Raw genomic sequence first — 18,969 nt, 5'->3', positions numbered from 1 at the left:
GGGAGCGAGCCTGGGGCCTCAGCAAGTGTACGCTGCCCTCAGCATCGCTGAGCTGGGGCGGGGGGTGGAGATGGACCCCGGGTCTTCATAACGCACCCCCCATTGCTTCCAGGGCCCAGACTTGGCTGCTCACCCGCAGAGCAGATCGCTCCCCTTTGGTCTCAATCTCAGGCCAGCCAGCCTGCGGCAATGTTTGTAAACAGTTGCTACCCTCCCCGGGTTTCTTGGGAAGGCAAAGGAGGGGGTGAAGGAGCAGGGAAAGGCTGGAGGGTTGTGAAAGAAGCCCCGCACTGGTTAATGATTGCTGTCTTCTGGAGAAGGGCCGGCGGGGAGCCGGCCCCCGGCCCTTGGAGGGACTCACCTGCACGCCGTTGAGGGAAGCGACACCCATGTAGAGGAAGACGCCGTAGAGCACAGGCATGGGAATGAACTGCGGGGGGAAGAGCAGGAGAAACGGAGTGAACAACCTCCCCATACACAATGCACCGTTAACACACGGGGGGATGTAATTCCTAGCCTGTGATCGACTCAAATTGCACCTACGAGCGGACAATGCAGGGTAATAAAGCGAGCAATCCTGCTGCTGCGTGTCGAGAGCCACAAGAACATGTGTGCAATCAGTGGAGGGCTGAGGAGCAGGGCAGGGGCTGAACGAGCCCTGGGCTCTCCTTACTTCACTGGGACTTGGACGTCTCTCCAAGGATCAAAGGGAACGAAGCTAGCCAGTGCCAGTCAGTCCGCAATTAAAGAACAGGATGGGTAAACATGTTCCAGTAAGCTTCAAACTGCTTTTCACCTCTTGGTTTCTGGTGAGATTAGAAGCAGAAGGTGGAGAAGAAGAAAGGCAGCACGATCCTGTGGTATGTCCGGCTCAGCACGTCACAGAAATCCATCCAGAAAGGCTCTTCTCTTGAGTCCCACCTCAGCGATGACAGTCATGCCAACCAAATCTCTAAGCACTCTATCTTTCATGCACATTAATCCATAACTATTCACAAATACAGGACCGCGAGTTACTCTCTTCACTGCCAAGAACTGTCCTTTCAAACATCCATTTCTGCTCCCTCAAGTGCTAAGCACTGCCCATTCCTCCACCACTGGTCCTGCCATCGGGGACATCTTCCTTCGGAAGCAAGGCAGGCACATGGTAACACCACACACGCTCCCCAGAACGAGTATCCGTCCCTCCGACCCTAAGCTTTCCTCAATGGCAAAAGCCACGGGGCGGCTGCCAAGAGGGGGAAGCGCTCCTCGGCCCACGACAAAATGGCAGGCAGCCAGCGTGGCGTGGCGTGAATGGGAATGCTTGGGCACTAACCACAGCCAGGAGCTGAATAACGGCCTTGAGTAAGGCCAGAAGGACGGAAGGAGCTCTGTTGCCGAAGGAAAGCCTTCGTGCAGTGACGGACGGCTGCCTGCACAGCCACGGCTCCCACGCAACCGGCGGCCAGCGCTGCTGCGGTAGAGCGTTTGTCTTCCAACCTCTGCATGTAACTCTTTCATGAGGCACGTAACACGGCAGTTACTCAGTGTTCTATCGTATTCCCCACCACATTTTTCATAGTTTACTCGGTCAGAAACATAGTGCCGTGCACTTATGCCTGGAGGCCTTGATCCCGAACGCATACGTTTCACTCGGGGCACACGAGCACCAAAGTCACCAGGCCATCTCCCACCCAAGACCAGAGCTTCCCTGTCTATATTTTTCCCTTCCCTCCCCTGAGTCTCATTCCCTATCACCTCCTGCGAGCTTCCTGATTGCCAATTCATCCTTTTATTGGATTTATCTTCTTCCTTGAGTGAGCTGCGTTGATATTTCACATTGAAAGCTGAATGTTTTTTCCGCAGCCTGGGTTCAACAGTCTGCCATCACCACACGCCGTCGTGGGGAGGGATGAGGAGCCGGTGCGTGGTTCACACAGCTGTGGGTGTCCGAGGGATTCAAAGCCCTCACTGGATCCGAGGGATTAGACAAGACAACATAGTATCTCCTCCGGCAGGTAGGAGGCTTTCAGAGTTTAGCTTTCTAGTTCATCTACATCGCGCTCTCTCCCTCCCTTTCTACTTCTTTCTGGTTTTCAAAAAAAAAAAAAAAAGATAAATGTCCAAATATTCCTTCACCATTCCACGATAATTAATCCCGTAAATCACCCCTAGGTGAAACTTCAGTACGTTACCCTGCAGAGCAGCAAGCAGCGCTTTCATTTTGGAAGACTTCCTTTTGGCAAAGTATTCGCTAACTATGGGGTTGCTGGCTTAGGCACTCTGAGCAAACCTGCTGCTAGCCAACAGAATTAAAAATGTATTTATAGGAAACTGCCTGTCATTCTCCTAGCAGGGCCGAGGATGTTTCTGTGGAAATCTGCCATAACTGAGCAGAAACATCAGCGACATTCAAAACCAGCACAAACACCGCAAAACCTGCAAAACCCAAAGATGAGATTATTCTGTGGATTGTCTGTTTTATTGAATTTGGGATCGTTAGTGTTCAATTTGCCGCTGGCATGAGAAGACTTAAATGTTCTGCAATGCATTTAGCAAAGCAGCTCTCTCGAGCAGGAGACCCTGCCACTGGAGTTTGTTAAAGGTCCTGAAACGCTGCCAGGTACTTCTCGCTGGCACGTGGGCCAGGAGCGTGCCGATTTATCCTCAGGCGTCCTCCCACGAGGATCTTCGCCATACACGTTCTTCGGGGAAGCACAGACCAATAATTAATGAATGAAGCAATAACAGGGGAAATAATAGACCCCAGTGGAACAGAGGAAGAGAGATCTTGCAGGGAAAGGTCACATGAACTAACAAACAGAATTATTACAATCAGGCATTAAATTAAGGGCACGGAAATGCCTGTTTGTGCAGAGGAAACTGTTACCAAGACACAAAAATTTGCTGGTTGTAAAAACAACCTTAGAAATCAAGAACAGGAACACACTGACTTTGCAAAGCCACTTTCTCCACGTTACACACAGGCAGCATCATTGCTCTCTGCCTGCCTCCTCCCCTTCAGGCTCACACCTAACCTGTGCCTCACTGCCCCTGCAGCTTCCAACCTCCTCATGACCAAAACCTCATTTGCCTCCTCCAGAAACGCTTCTCCAGACACCCGTCTGCTCCATCACGGAGTTATGATGCACGGTGCCACTGTTTCAGTATGTACATTACTGTTTTGACATCTTCTGCTCGTACCATCCATCTACGGCTCCATGGAGATGGACTTCTGCAGCTGACACCTGTTGTACAGTATGCCTGCACTTGGCAACCACTTAAATCATCATCCCTGGAGAAGGCAGGATCCTCCACAAGATGTGGATAAGCAGGCTTTCCAGTTTCATTCCATGATGTGATGATCCACTAAAGATGCGTTTTTCTGCAGCTACGTGCCAACAAATGTCAGGTCTTGGAAGAAAGCTACCTACCTAGATTAAATGATACATCAGCAGCACATCTGTCCAGAGTCTTGGCTAAACTCATGAGAAAAAAAATTCAGCAGATTAAGAAATCACATTTAATTGCACTGTTTCCTCCAGAAACATGTTTTCCATACTGCTGAGCTGGGCATCGCTTCTGAGAGATAAGGGATGTGCTATTTCAGGAGGATCCAGTCTAAAAGAGTGAAAATTTGATTGTTGTGCTGGCTTTTTTTAAAAAAGCCAGGCAAGCTGCAGGAGCCTCACACTGCTAAGGTGTGTGCCTTGGCAGCTGCACCAGGCAGGGTACAGCTCTGCTACGGCAGTGGCAATGGTCCCCAAGATTTTTTGCTAAAACTGTACCTGTGGATTAATACCATCAGCTCTAGGCTCTGCTCATTGCCACCAGTTCTGTGTTCTCTCATCAAAAAAGCCTCCTCTCAGTGGGCCATGCACCCAGCCTACGAGTAAGCACCAAATGAAGATTTTCTTCAGGTATGTGTCAAGATGTGTGTGCACTCAAATAAATGCAAACGTACTTCCAAAACTACATATCCATCTGTTAACCTGTGTCTTCCACACAGCAACTCCACTGCATTGCCAACCATCCTTCCATCAGGCCACCAGTAGGCTCTCAAGCTTAATCCGCAATGTATTTTCCATAAAACACAGGCATAGCAGAAGTATAAGAGTGCAAACTAAAAGGAAACTTCATGCAAACATGGAAGAAAAATCTTAAAATGAAAAAAATCACAGCCCCCAAGACCACCAGCCCTGAACTTTGTCACTACTACTATCTAGGGCACTACAACGTTTTTTCCTTCCAAAAGGTTTGTATTTAAGGTTCTAGAAAACTGTAAAACTGCATCAGTAACTCTCATTAATCTCCTTTTCCACACTTCAATGACGAGCTTTTTTAGTAGCATAAAAATAGCCTGACAGTTGCTGTGGCCCTACTTTGGCTGTGTGAGCAGAAGGAAGCAGAACAGGTGATGTCCTTACCTTTAGGATGGGAGCCATAAAGACAGACACACCGGTCAGAATGAAAACGATGAATCCAGTGACTCGCTGCTCCCTGTAAGAAAACCACCGGGTGAGCAGGATGGCTTCAGCTTTCACTCTGGTCTTACTCCCTCTCAGAGTACTCAAAACTAACATAAAGCCTGACAACTCATTTTTGCAGCCACATTTCCAAACCAGACTGGAGATTACGAGCCAACAGCATCAGGCAGGTATCTTCATCCTGACCAAGCTTCACACACCTCTTTTTTCAAACACCAGATCAGTTTTAGTATGCTGCCTTAGCTCCACTGTTTGTGGATAAACAGAGTACTGCTACTGAGTAAGGAGGAGTGTGTTTACATGTTAAACATTAGAAACTGTTAAGTGGCAATCCAAATTCTCTGCATGGTAGTATTTATAGCATGCAAATAGGTAATAAATCATTAGCTCTCCACTCTTAGGTCAGTAGCGTCTTTTGAGTCCTGGCCATAGTACTCCAGCAGTTGGATAAATGGTCCAGGCCTTTGTGAGGTGCTGAACATGTGCCTTCATTGGCACCCACAGCTGCTCCCTACATCCAAAAATACTTTCGCCAGTCATATTTCAGAGTACTGCAAGTCAGGCCATTAAATTTCTATTTAGTCACCTAAAGAAGTGGCTTGATTTGCAGAAGCGCTCTTATTGAAAGCACTTCAGACCACTTAATTAAGGCAACCAAATACAGAAGAAATTGCTTGATTAAGTAGAGCTGATTGCTCTAGGCATGACAGGTTTACATTTTTTACCATTATGTTTGCTAATGAATGCCTAATTTCCATGGATAAAGAAATCTGTAGTAAATTTATCTCCTTTCTCAACCACTGGAAAACTGTCTGATCTGGTCAAATAAACTTCCGAGGAGTTACATGGGGATTTGTCCAAGGAACTGTCAGAGATCTGCGCTGCTACATCTCACAGCCGCATTTGGAAATATGAGGCAAGCAGTACGAAATTCGTCCTGAAAACTTTGCGGTGTCCCATGCACACCAGAGCTCACTCTGTAAAGCTTTGTGTATTTTCAGGTGACTTCAACGTGCATGCCCAAAGCAGACCGAGAAACGGTGTAAGCTCCAGTGCAAAGCTGCGTTCCTTTCCTCTCTTTGCTCCCATGGGTTTGCACAGGTTCTCCCCATCTACAGGCACGCACATCGTACAATGGTTTTCTTCCTTTTCAAGAAAGGGTATTCGCAAAAGGGCTACACCAGAACAACTTCTAACTGGATATATCCTCTGCAGACTAAAAAAGCTGTAAGGAAGCACAGCTGATCTGAAGATTTACAACAAATCTAAGAGCTATTCCCCCTGAACCTCTGCACGTGTCCTGCTCGAGGCAAGACCATTTATAGTACAAACTGATCTTTGCAGGCAAACAAAGCAATTGAGGCCTTTCTGGTTTCACACACCTCACTCCCAAAAACTTGGGCTGTTCTCCAGGGGCTGAAGTTTCCGTCTCCATCTTCAAACTGTCAATATGAGCAATGGAGATCACGGTAGCAGCAACATACCAGGGCAGACCCATAAAGGAGCATATGATCATCAGAACAGCCACCCAGAACAAATCCAGATGATATCCAGCACCTTTCTGTGAAAGCAGACAGACAAACTTCAGCTTAATTATTCTAAATATCTAGAGAACGGCCAGGGCTCTGACCCAGGGGCAGAGGCACACCAAACAAGCAGCATTTCCTTCCACAGTATCTTTTGGGCAACAGAAATTGTCGTAAGAAATAGCAGAGTAGGACACTTTGCTCCTTAAAGGACGAATTACCTTGCCTCTGCAGGGGAAACAGGGAAGTGTCGCAGTTCTGGGAAGCTCTGAAAACAGCAGCACACAGTAAGCGTAGGAGAGCAGCAGACTTGCAAGCAGTCTGGCAAAAGACCAAGCACCCTGCGTACACTGTATAGTGCTTGGAGGCTGAGCTGGTACAAGCCAAGCCCTGCGACCAAAGAGCTCTTCACAGAGGTACTTGACACAGTAGACCATGAGTTAAAGACAATTGGAGAGCACTACCTTCACCAAAAAATACTGGGTGGGATACATATCGTATCTTGTAAACAGTATAAGCAAGCTCGCGATATATGTATGTCTACTTTTTTTAATATATATATTCACACATACACACAGACATATCTTGGTTATAATGGGTTTACAGTGCTCTGAAGGAGCTCTGCATTGCCTCTTAAAAACCAAAAATGTTACCCCATTATAAAGTGCTATTTTGATAATGCTATGTTCCCATTTTTTTAATGAGGTAACAGAGTGTCTGATGAAGTCCAATGCCCAGCACCATCCCAATGCCCTGCTGCCTCGCCGCAGCACATGCAAAACCATGCCAGTCCATTTTAACAGCACGAGACCATTCTGGCAGCAATGGAGTTTGGAGAGGGTGGGCAGAAGGAAGAACTGCCACAAAGCAGGAGAGCGGCTTACAGCGGTGTAAGCCCTTTGTCCTACTGCTCTGCCTCCAGCGCACCGGACTTCTTCGGATGCAGTGGGAGGCCAAGATCAGTACCTTTGTGCGCCATGTCATCTCGTGTCTGTCTAAGTGGCAGCTTGGATGTGCACGGAGCTTTAAACACCCAAATCACCCCTTAAAATCAGCCCAAAGCCTAATTTTACTTTTAAGTTGCTGTTGTAAAATAACTCTCAGTGTAATGACTTAATGAAGTCTACCTGAAAGCAATCTTACAGAAATATGGTGCCTGCCTAAAGGTAACATTTGCCCTTCGCTGCCTCAGAGCGAGACGCGAACTCCCTTATTTAGGATAGGAAGCAACTGTGGGGTCTCACCATCGGGACTTCACAACTGGTTTGAGCCCTGCTGACCGTGCCTGGTGCTGGAGGCCTTTCCCTCAACACCCAACCCTAGGCTCTCTCGGGGAAAGCAACAAGAAGAGCTGATGGGCTCATACCCTACTGAAAGAAGAAAGCTGCCCTCATTCTTTACTCCTCTTTAAAGACCTCTGATCTTCTATTTTTTAAATCCTTTAATGAATTAACACAGGAAATCCACCAGCCAGAAGTGCCAAGAGAAGAAGTAAAGAAACAAAAGACCCACCAAAGAAAGGGATCTTCAGAAAAACACCAGACAAACCTCTAAGGTTTGCTGTTTTAAAGAACATTAACCTTTTTTTAATCTTGTTCAATTTGATTTTATTGGAAAGAACAAATGATCCGGACCTGACCCAGGAGGAAAAGCAACCCAGCTTGTCTTGAATAGTACTCATTGTTTTCCTCATATGTGTGCTGCTTACCCTGGCTGGCTGGCAGCACTGGGATGGGTGCTCAGTGACACCCTGCCAATACTTCAGCAAGGCACTAGCAGAAAAAACCCCGTCCTTCTTTTGGCCTACAAGAGATTTTGTGTACAGAGGTTGGTTTTGGTGCAGAGCAGCAGGACTGGACTCGAGAACCCCCAATTAAACAAAAGCATGTGCTCACAACCATAACAAAGGAAGCAAGAAATAAATTTTTTATATTAAACAGTACTTTGCAGAAGTGTTTATACTTTGTTACTAAAAAAGTACAGCCAGTGCTGATAGCATAACCACGTTCAGTGCCTATAAGCTGGAGAGATGAGGGGCCTCTTTTTCACGGGGGAAGAACAGTGAATATATTCTTCCAGTGATTAAGAAAAAGGTATGTCTACTTGGGTGCAGCAGACAGACCTAAAACTGAGATCATGTCAATGATTAGGAGGGCGCATGCGAACCTCATGAAGTTCAAGAAGGCCAAGTGCAAGGTCCTGCACACAGGTCAGGGCAATCCCAAGCACAAATACAGGGTGGGAGGAGAACGGATTGAGAGCAGCCCTGAGGAGAAGGACCTGGGGGTGCTGGTGGATGAAAAGCTGGACATGAGCCAGCAAATGTGCGCTGGCAGCCCAGAAAGCCAACCGTGTCTTGGGTTGCATCCCAAGCAGCATGGCCAGCAGGTCAAGGGAGGGGATTCAGCCCCTCTGCTCCCCTCTGGTGAGACCCCCCTGCAGTACTGCCTTCAGCTCTGGGGTCCTCAGACCAAGAAGGACATGGACCTGTTGGAGCGAGTCCAGAGGAGGCCACGAAGATGATCCGAGGGCTGGAGCACCTCTGCTGTGAGGACAGGCTGGGAGAGTTGGGGTTGTTCAGCCTGGAGAAGAGAAGGCGAGACCCTACAGCAGCCTTCCAGTACCTAAAGGGGCCGACAAGAAAGCTGGGGAGGGACTTTGTGCAAGGGCAGGGAGTGATAGGAGAAGGGGCAATGGTTTCGAACTGGAAGAGGGAAGATTTAGATTAGACATAAGGAAGAAATTCTTCCCAGTGAGGGAAATCTGGATTTCTCATCTCCTACTGGAAAAGCAGAGCACGCCAGATGGACATGTAAAGCGGACAAGCAAGTAACTTCATGTTTGTGGATAGATGTGCACCCTCATTCCTCTTCTAATTACTGAAATGGCAGAGTCTTGCAGAACCACCAAGGCAAATGACACCTCTGGGGTCAGGGCTAGCAGATTCTGAAATGAACTTCATCCAGCCCTTTACTAAGGTAGACCAATACTACTACCATGAGTAGAGTTGCAGGGGCAGCAAGGTTAAGAAGGCAGCTAGACATTGTTTACATCAGTACTCTTTACAAGACAAGCTTTGACTAGCCTATACTTAAAAGTTTTCTTTGCCATTCTCAAAGGTTTACAGCTGGAGAACGAAGCTCTTGCAAGGAAAGATCGAAGTATCGTAAAGGTTTTAAGAAACTTTTGGGTTTATGTTGACATGAAAAGGGGCTTTAAACAAAAGTTCTGCCTCTCAAAGGAGGGCTGCTCTAATTTCTTCTGGCTCTAGCCCACGTCTTTGCCAGATGAGCAGTGGATAGGATGTGATGGGTCTAAGTTCTTTCCTTCCCCTAGGAGGGAAGGAGTAGCTGGCTGGTTTTGTGAAATCCGACTATTCCTGGTGTGGGACGTGTTTGCGAAGGAAAAGGGAGTAGCGATCCCAAAGCTTCTCATGTAGGAATGCTTCAGGTCGCACAATGGTGAAGCCAATCAAAATTAGTCAGTGCTTACAGAACGAGACATTGCGAGTTGGCCCTGCACAGGGTTTTTTCTCTAGGAGGAAGGCAAATGCTGTTTGCTCAACATTCAAGATTTTCAACCGAATCAGCAGTTTTCCTGGCAAAAACTCTACGCTAGTTAACAAAATAAATATTGTTGTTAAAGACCAGCAATGATGTTTCTGAGGTGGTATGTACGTTCAAGACTGCCACAGGCCCTCCTCCCTCTCTAGCACAGAAAAGGCACCGGGCAGCTCTCCGCGTGTGTGCAAGACACAAAGCACACCCACCTTGAGCTTGTGCTCCTTCCTGTTGACGATGACGGCTGTGATTTGCTGGTCCATGAAGATGAGGATAGTCACCAGCAGGGCAGGGATGGCTGCTGCCAGGTACACCCACCACGGGTTCCCTCCAAAAGGTGGGATAAACCAACCCCTCTCGGGACTGGTTGGCTTTTAAGGGCAAGGAAAAGAAAGCTTGCATTAGAGCCGCAATACAGGAGTGATGACATCCTAAATACACTTGTGCTTCCAGCAACGGGGCGACAGGGAGACACTTGAGGCTTGTGACAATTTCATCCTTCCTGCTAACAGCAACAAAAGGTTCCAAGTATGGAAGCAGGATTTAGGAGATAAATCAGCCAACCAAAATGATGCTAAATAAAAGGATATCATCTGAGTAAAATGGTCCTTTCCAGACAGCAGACTACTTTCCTGTTTTAAGGGCAAGTCATTTTATACAGGGCAGATGGGTAGAAAAGGGAACCTCCTCCAAAGGCCACCAAACAAGCTGACAATGACATACCTTGAATTCACTTGGCACAATTAGTTTTGGTGTGTCCACACCTACCAGGGCATCTATTCCACAGAAAATCAAAATGGACAAGATAATGGCAAAGTCACTGATGAGCTTCCGGGCCTGAAACAGAAGTCGATATCATAACAGTAGTTAGTGCTATGAAACACCGTTTCACCCTAGCTTTAGTTTCTATGTGATACTCCAGACTTGCATTTGGTGGCCATACAAGCTCATCGTTTCTTCTTTCACAGAAACAAAGGTGCACATTGTCATGTCTGATGCCATTTGCCTAAACGTGCCTTGGTACTTTATTGTGTTGTCTGAAAGCCAAACCATTGAGCCTAACTGGAAGTACAAAAACAAGCCTAAGGAAAAAGAAAACTGCTTTTGTAAGAAACTCCCACATGAATTCTTCAAGGCAGTCTCACTGATGTTACATTTGACAGCAGCCAACAACCACTGCTGTGGAGACCTAGTTCCTCTGCAGCAGTATCTGAAGAGACTTTTCAGGATCAGCTTCCAATATTAAGAGATACTGAACATTTACAAATAAACCTAAAAAAATAGTGACCTTTTTTAGACATATAAAACATTGTCTCCTTCTGTTTGCCTTCTGATCTCTGACTCTTTAGGGTCCACATATTCATGTTTTTTCTATGCGGGGCCACAGACTGCTTCTTTGACTTGAGTCGAGCTTCTTGTGTTATCACTGGATTCCTAAGCTATGTGGCTTCCACAAAAAATACTGTGTTATCCCTAGGCTCCATTCTTTTAATACGACTGATTTTGCAATGCGTATTAAAAAAAAAAAAAGGGAAAGGGAAGAAACGGTATTTTACACCAGGTAATGGAAACAGTCACAAACTTCCCTTTCTTTAGAAGATGAGAAGATCCAAACTTCCACAAGACATGAGATGCTCCATATGACTGGCAGAGATTACATTGTTTTCTGTTCAAGTAACAAATCAACCTAAAGAGACAGGAAAACTACGCTTCTCAGCTAAATCCTCAACACGCCGTAAGAGCGCAACTCTCCTGAAGTCGTTGGAATATGATAACTTAAAGCTGACACTGGTCAGACCCCAAAACTCAACTGGGCAGGACCCACTATGCTTGTCTGTTACTGTGGAATCTTTTCAGAGCTGTTGCTCTTTCCAGGTTTCCTGGGTTCACATGGTTACAGATAAATTGAGCTGCATTCCAGCCCGGATGGAATTTGTTTCCTTTTTATTAAAAATAATAGAGGTTCAATCGTAACACAGCAGAACAGTAAACATCCATGCAGGATAAATCCCCATGTGTCAGAATGCCAAAATGGGGGGCAGGTCTCAGGGAGAAACATGGCTTTGGTACACACAGAAACCGCCAGCTCGCACGCGTGTCATGGTAACTTTAGTTGGGGAGACAAAGCAAGCAGATGCACCTGAGAGGTGCATGTAAGTTGGCTGTAAGTCTGAGCAAAATCTTGTTTAAATCAATGCAGAGGTTTTTCAGGTCGTACTTATTTTGTATCTGATCCTCAGAGAAGAAAGGGAATTTCTCCTTTAGGTCCTTACCATAACAGGCAGACCAGGCAAGGACTGTAGTCGAGTTCAACATTTTTGCGCTGATTTCTGAGTATTTCAAATGCTACACGGTAACATCAAAGATGTGTCTCTATTCTCCTGTTCTGTATGGACAACTTGCTTATCCACTTTTACAGAGTGACAAAGCAAAGGGCTTCTTTTGTCCTCCCCAAACACTCCCTCTGGCTATAAGCAGGGAGACTTCTGACATAACGATTAACAGCCCCTCTTGGTCGTTTGATTTCTGTAGAACAGCCATGCAACCTACCCCGGAGTCAGTACATCACACTAAGCTGTGTACCCAACATGGAAACCAGCCACCTGAAACTATATATGCCTGAAGGACACTCTTGATTTCTTAAGGCTGATAAGCTGCATCACTGCCTATCTCAGCTTGGAATCGCTGTCTTCAGCACCTTTAAAATCACTGCTGCAACCCCACAACAGATTATGGCTCATTTTGGTTCTGCTGCTGCCTTACCCAGGCCCTCCAGAAACACTGAGAGAGTGACAGCTGAGCAATCCCAGGCACACCTTGGTTAACCAGTTCCATGTTTTTATCTCAATCAACGCAACCTGGCTGCCCTGCAAAGCATTTCTCCATGTGTGTGTGTGTGACAGCTATACCAAAAGGAAGGCTGATCTTTGCACTCTGAAAGAGTAAAGAAACAGAGTGCTAGGGTGAAAGGAGATACTTACGGTGGTTGGAAAATAGCGACTGGTCTTGAACTTCTTCAGGGCCATGGAGCAGGTGTAAGTGCCAAAAAAGAGGATGAAAGACATGAGGGTGATGTCAGGGACATATTCACAGTTGTTGCCCACAAGCTGTCCTCCATATTTCAAGCACTCCTTTGTTGTCAGAGATGACCAGTCAACGGTGGTGTTGTACTGCAGAGAAAAAGAGAACATTTCCATAAAGCTGTGCATAAGCTGCTCATGCTAGGACAGGAACTGGGACAGAGCAGCAGGAAAAACACTGGGAGGGAAAGGCAGGCACGGTGCAGAGGCTAAAAATCCCTGTGCATCTCCACAGACAGAACGGATTTTCACCTGGACAGAGGATGATATTGCATGGGAACTGAGGACAGTCTGGGCCTGGGAACAAAGACAGAGATCTTTTGACATCTGCTGTGATCTGCCAGACAAGCTCTGCATTTTCTCCAGTAGAAAGGCAATGTTGGAAACCTCATGCAGAAGCTGGAGTGACCTGAGACCACCTCTACATCCACTCCCCACTGCTCATTCGCTGCAAGCCACACCAAACCCAAACCTGCTTCTCTTGGATCAAGACCAGCACTGTTTCCACTGCAGAAAATCTCCCTCCTTGCCCTTTCTAGAAACAAGGCTTGAGCTCACCTAATGCCCCTTGGCAGCTTGTGCACACACAGCACTGCACCGCAGTTACTGGCTGTCCTTCTGACGTGCTCTGAGCATCTCTGCCATGCAGTGCCAGTTGCCCGGGGCTGAAGGACAGGGTGCTACGCTGGTGAAGGCTGCGTAACCATGCCCAGGACACAGCCCTGCTGCTGAACGAGCTGATCTGGTCCTGTGGTGCACACAGAGTTCAGCTCTGGGACCCTCCTGTGTATCTTGTAAAAGCCAGCAGTTTATCTGCACCCACAGAACGCCGGACATCCGAAGAAAAATCTGGCGCATACTGTAAATATTCAATATTAAGTTCAAGCAAACCTCAGGACCGATAGACCTTTTCTTGCTGCTCTCTGACTAAAAGGGGATCTGCAACGTATTTAAAGTGTTTTTTAACGCTATGAGCATGCATCGAGAGCTGTTCAGAGAAGGTGGAGCTGTAGCTGCAAAGCACCACCCTCCACAGAGTGCAGGGAAGGCAACCGGACATCACAGAGATTTTGTTTGTTTACTTGAATTTAGTTTGCAGTGGTAGGTTGCAAATAGGTGGTATCAATCTCAGGAAGCATCGCTCTTTCACACAGTTGGAGCTACCAAAATCCCCTCTGTTTCACAGACAGACAGTCAGAAGGATGCTGAGGTTCAGCTTCCCTCTCTGCCACAGTCCTGCAAGGCCCTCCAGACCCAGCGCACCCCAGTGTGTCCAGTTCTGGGCTCCCCAGTTCAAGACAGACGAGGAACTACTGGTGAGAGTCCAGCGGAGGGCAACGAAGATGCTGAGCGGACTGGAGCATCTCCCTGATGAGGAAAGGCTGAGAGACCTGGGTCTGTTTAGCCTGGAGAAGAGAAGACTGAGAGGGGATCTCACCAGTGCTTATAAACACCTTAAGGGTGGGTGTCAGGTAGATGGGGCCAGACTCCTTTCAGTGGTGCCCAGCGACAGGTTAAGGGGCAACGGGCACAAACGGAAACTCAGGAAGTTCCATCTGAATTACGAGGAAGAACTTCTGTACTGTGAGGGTGGCCAAGCACTGGCACAGGCTGCCCAGAGAGGCTGTGGAATATCTGGAGATACTCAAAGCCTGCCTGGACGCCATCCTGTGCAACTGCTGTAGGTGACCCTGCTTTGGCAAGGGGGTCAGACTGGATGATCTCCAGAGGGCCCTGCCAACCCCGACCAGTCTGGGATTCTGCGATAATCCCTGCCCTCGCAAAGAGCACTTACCATCTCTGTAGAGGAATAGAACAGCTCATCAGCTGACGGCACCGTTGTCCCGTTAAGTAACGAGCTATTAACTGCAAGAGAGGGCAGAAAAAGGAATACTGTGAGCATGGTGCCAAAACAGCTAGGAAGGAAAGCAAATTTCAACTATTACATCATTTGTTAACTCCATCAAACTATTTGCAATCTCTTTGCTCAAGTAAAGTAAGTCAAAAGCATTGTTACAGTGTGACTCAAAAGCATCAATGATCAATCACTTAAAAAAACGGGAACAAAAGGCTGAGTGAAACAATTCAAACCTAACTGGGGTTTTTTTGGAGTTCATTGTAAAAAAAAAAAATAGAAAAAGAGAGACAACATAGTATTTCATGGTTTTGCAATATTTTTCTAATGATTTCTGGATTAGAATAAATATCCACAGAACACTCCCAATTATTCATTTAAAATTAATGCACAACCCCAAAGATATCCAGAAATGCAAAATGCATTTCAGAATCCACCACAAACACATTTCTTGAGTTAAAAAAAAAAAAGGATAAAGAGTAATTGAAATCAACAGGATAGAGCTAATTGCTTTGAAAAAAGGGGCAGCATTCACTGTGACAATGACACATGTTTTCCTTTTGTTTTCATGGGATTAGAAATCAATTTATTCGAAATTTCATTTAGAAATGCAGTCCTTCCTGAAAATAGACTTGTCAACTGTGTCCTCATGTTTTATTTAGGTTTTGCATGTACTTGCTTTGGGTTAAGTTCAAACCTCCTCGCTTATCTTATGCTGTGCCATCCTGCGCAGTGCATTCATCCAGAGCCAAAGGACACAGAGCCCACCCAGCTGCCGGGGCACAATTCCCCCTTTCCCCGAGCCCCCCCGGGTCGCTGACACTGTGCTAAGCACCTAGGCAAATATCCCAGAAACTCAAGGGTGATCTTCTGCCTCTACTCTGCCACCTTATATAGGGCTTTAAAACAATGCAGGACGTGGAGAATAAGGCCTCGTACGTTTGGTGAGCAAAACGTTACAGACCGATTCCGGCTGCGTGGCTATAAGCATGGACACACAGCAAGGCACTATCTTTAGAAGCAAGAACACTCAGAGAAGTGGCAGAGCCCCTTTGTGAAAGCATTGGGCTTCGACTCTTTCCTGGCTGTTGCTCGCTGCTTTGCTGCTGATTTAATGCTGTGTGTTAAGAAAATCCCCTCTGTAGTTGGCACAAGCAGCTGATGTGGAAACCTGTTTATTTAAGGAACAGGAATCAAACCTGTGCTGTCTTTTGCTTATGGATGCTGTCTGGGTTTATGCAGAGACACAGCTCTACAGACACACGCGTGTATCGGCGTATTTCAGACCTGCGAAAGGCCAAACTGGCAGCATCACGACTCACATGCCAGCAGCTATTTAACTTGTTCCTCTGGAAGATTCCTTGCTTTTGTGCACCAAATCCACTACGGAAGGACTGCCACCAAGCAAGGGATGAGAACAGCCAAAGGATCCAGCTAGTGCCACTTGCTCTGCCAACCCCAGCACTTGCTACTTTACACAAAGCAGCTTCAAATTATTTTTCAAGCTTGTCCTGGACTGAGTTTAAATATGGGATCACTCTGTTAGCTGTTCCCTTCCCAGGCAGTTTGCTGTTTCCAGTCCTCTCCCTCAACTTCGGCACCTTCTGAAGCGCCAGCCTTCGTGCCCGGGGTGCCACAGCCTCAGGCAGATCTGGGCAGCAGAGCTTGGTGTGGCTGAGCCCAGGCCCAGGGGGCTACCTGGACAGGTTGCTGTCAGCACCTCCAGTACTATCTGCTCACTCCTCCTATTCAAGGCTTATTCAATGCTACTTGAAAAACTAAGGAAGAAGCATTTGGAGATGGTGACGATACGGTCATCTTTACCTTCTGAAACAAACAGCTGGCGAAGAGGCAAATCAGATGAAAAGAGAACCGTGGCAGTGAGGGTTTGTGAACTTTATCAAACCACACACGCTGATCCTCCCTCTGCTTGCTTGCAAAGGTAAAGACTGGCATTTTATTTCCAGGCACAAATCTCTTACGAAATAACTGTGGGATTCTGCCACGTGCTCCGTTTCCTCTACACATTCCACCTGTACCACCACGGTTGCCCTGGGCACCAGGTCCGTGCTGTAGCTGTTTAGATGGGAAGTGGAGACTTTCAATTTGGCATTGACCATTCTCCACCGCCCTAACTCCGAGAAAGAAAACACCCTGCCATTCAAATGGAAGCAGAACTAGATCAACATCGAAGTGCTTGCAGAACTCCTACATTTAATAACCAACGTAGGCACCCAGCTCCTGGGGACCCAGGTCCCGACACCTTTTGCACAGAGGCAGCTCGCAGCAACCAGAAGCTCTTCCTGTCCGACAGGTACGCCCAGATCACCTGAAATTTACTTTGAGCACAACCCAAATTTCTTACACACTCCTCATTGTTTGAAGAATCCTAGGAGTGGTCATAGCTTCCCTAATGGTACGAGCCAGCGTACTTCTGTTTGTACTTGGCTTTTGTAACCTTTTGTTCCCGATTGTGTTGCCAGACCTATACGTATACCGGCTATACCTGCCCTGCAGCCCACGCTCTAGTGATAGGCTGAACTGCTGGACAGACTTCCCTTACACTCCAGCGAGGAACTGTTTGTGCTTTTCCACTCATGCACGCAGCCAGGAGGTGGAAAACCACCCATGTTTGGGTAACACCCTGAATAAATCCAGCTCCTGCACTTGACAAAATGGCACAGCGGATACCAGGAGTGACCTGCCCACCACGGCAGTGACCTGGCCACCACTTCTGCCCCTTCACAGGCTTCTCAGAGGAATGTCATTCAGAATTAACAGCCACAGGGATGGAAGGAGACAAGGGTAGAGACAGCTTCTCCACTGGTTAACAATGCTCACATGAGGAGTCCCAGGAAAGTCAGCTATAAAGACATTCTGGCTGGTGACATTCACCCCTCACCTTCAAAGTAAGGCTAAGATAGGATATCTGAAGACAATTGATAAAGAAGGATTAATCTACCTGTTTACTATCTGGACTGCAGCACAATAGAAAAAGAAAGCAAACGCAATCTCCTATCTGCAAATTGGAGCGCTAACTAAACATCCTCTTACCTGGATGTAATGGTTCACAGGCACAAGAGTAATGCGTGATATAGTCCACCTTGAACTCGGAGTTGATCGGGTAATGGTCTGCCAGCTTGATCATCTTCTTGAAAGCATCGTAAATGAAGATGAAGCTAATGAGGGAGGAAAAACCTTCTTCGGTGAAGCGGGTGAAGTACTTGACCAGGAAGCTGGCATCAGTAGCGACGAGAATGAGACACTGGAAGGCTGACCAAAGGCCGATCCAGAGACGAAACTCCAGGTAGTCAAAATCATTGTCTCTGCAGTAAGACAGGGGTGGCAGGAAGGGAAAATATTGGGGTTAGATAAATCCATGCAGGGTAGCGACTTCCCAGTGAGAAGTGGTGGATACACAGCCTCTGGGACCTGCGCTCATTTAGGCTCAGTGAGAGTGCTCCCAAGAGCTGAGCTCTCCATGCTCAGCCAGCCAACTCCATCAATGTCCGCGGTGCCGTTGAACAGCTGAGGTGGCAGAAAGGCATGCAGAAGTGATCGGTCTTGCTTCACACACCTCCACTAACAAATGTTACCAGTGAATTCAAGCCCTTGCTAGGCTTCCCAGTAAAAATCCTCCCTTGGGAAACGCACAGAGCTGTAAAGGCCCAAACATCCAGCTGTCCAGGCCAGCTCAACACCGACAGCTTTCCACCAGTTGAAGACGTAACCACATTTTACAAATCTCCCTCAGAAAAGCAATCTCCTGCTAAGCCTCACCCTCAGGAGCCTGCATTTCCATCTCTCAGGCCCTTGCACTATCTGCAGAAATCAAAATATCAGCAGGAGAAGATCAAGAAGTACAAAGCAGATGATGACAAACCCTAGTGCCAGGATGCGGAGAACGATGGAGCAAACTGCACCCTCCCTTCCTGGGAAGGTTGTTTGCCCCTTGTCTGCTGCTCGAAGCTGCCATGCCCTGATGGTGTAGGGTCCAAAGGCAGGCTTTTGGGCCTGAACAAACACGAAAAGCGAACAGCAGAGCAGGTAAGGCCCTGCCAGGGAGGCTACTGCCGGCTCTGGGGAAGGGGACGGAAGGCGGTGGGGTCGGCAGCCCCAGCCCGCCCGTCCTCCCTGGAAGCCAGAAGCCCTGCAGTGCTGAAGGACAGAGGAGGAAGGGCAGTTTCTGTGGAACGCCTCAGAGCAAAGTCTCCAACAGCACTGAAAAGCTCTGGGGAGGGGATGGGGCCCAAGAATTTATCCCTTCCTTCCCCCAGCCACACCACAGTGCTGTAAGAAAAACTGAACGTCTCTCCCTGTGAGCCTGCCTTTAAATAAAAAGTCATCTTCAAGACACCTTAGGAACGCAGGCTATGCCAGGTAAGCACCCACAGCTCTAAAACATAACAGCAGAAAAGCATCTTCAAGCCCCCCTCTCCAAGGCAGGAGGGAGAAGGTGCTGGCTGGATTGCCCTGCAG

The 18,969-nt window shown here is 47.4% G+C and overlaps 1 protein-coding gene across 2 annotated transcripts in view; it reads right to left on the bottom strand.

Moving 5' to 3' along the window:
- The window catches only part of SLC4A4 (solute carrier family 4 (sodium bicarbonate cotransporter), member 4), a 157,126-nt gene that overhangs the window by 11,884 nt on the left and 126,273 nt on the right, over positions 1–18,969 (bottom strand). For both annotated transcript variants that reach the window (XM_009707459.1, XM_009707458.1), the window contains exons 13-20: positions 17,545–17,816; positions 14,473–14,501; positions 12,537–12,767; positions 10,279–10,392; positions 9,765–9,926; positions 5,852–6,030; positions 4,410–4,482; positions 362–430 (exon numbers count right to left, since the gene is read on the bottom strand). In XM_009707459.1, coding sequence (XP_009705761.1) covers positions 362–430; positions 4,410–4,482; positions 5,852–6,030; positions 9,765–9,926; positions 10,279–10,392; positions 12,537–12,767; positions 14,473–14,501; positions 17,545–17,816 — 1,129 coding nt within the window. The remainder of the gene's footprint in view (positions 1–361; positions 431–4,409; positions 4,483–5,851; positions 6,031–9,764; positions 9,927–10,278; positions 10,393–12,536; positions 12,768–14,472; positions 14,502–17,544; positions 17,817–18,969) is intronic.

The sequence above is a fragment of the Cariama cristata genome, unplaced genomic scaffold (genome assembly GCF_000690535.1).
Source record: "Cariama cristata isolate BGI_N322 unplaced genomic scaffold, ASM69053v1 scaffold9069, whole genome shotgun sequence".
Taxonomy (NCBI): domain Eukaryota; kingdom Metazoa; phylum Chordata; class Aves; order Cariamiformes; family Cariamidae; genus Cariama; species Cariama cristata.
The sequence above is the reverse complement of the archived record's forward strand: the minus strand, read 5'-3'. Positions and strand labels throughout refer to the sequence as shown.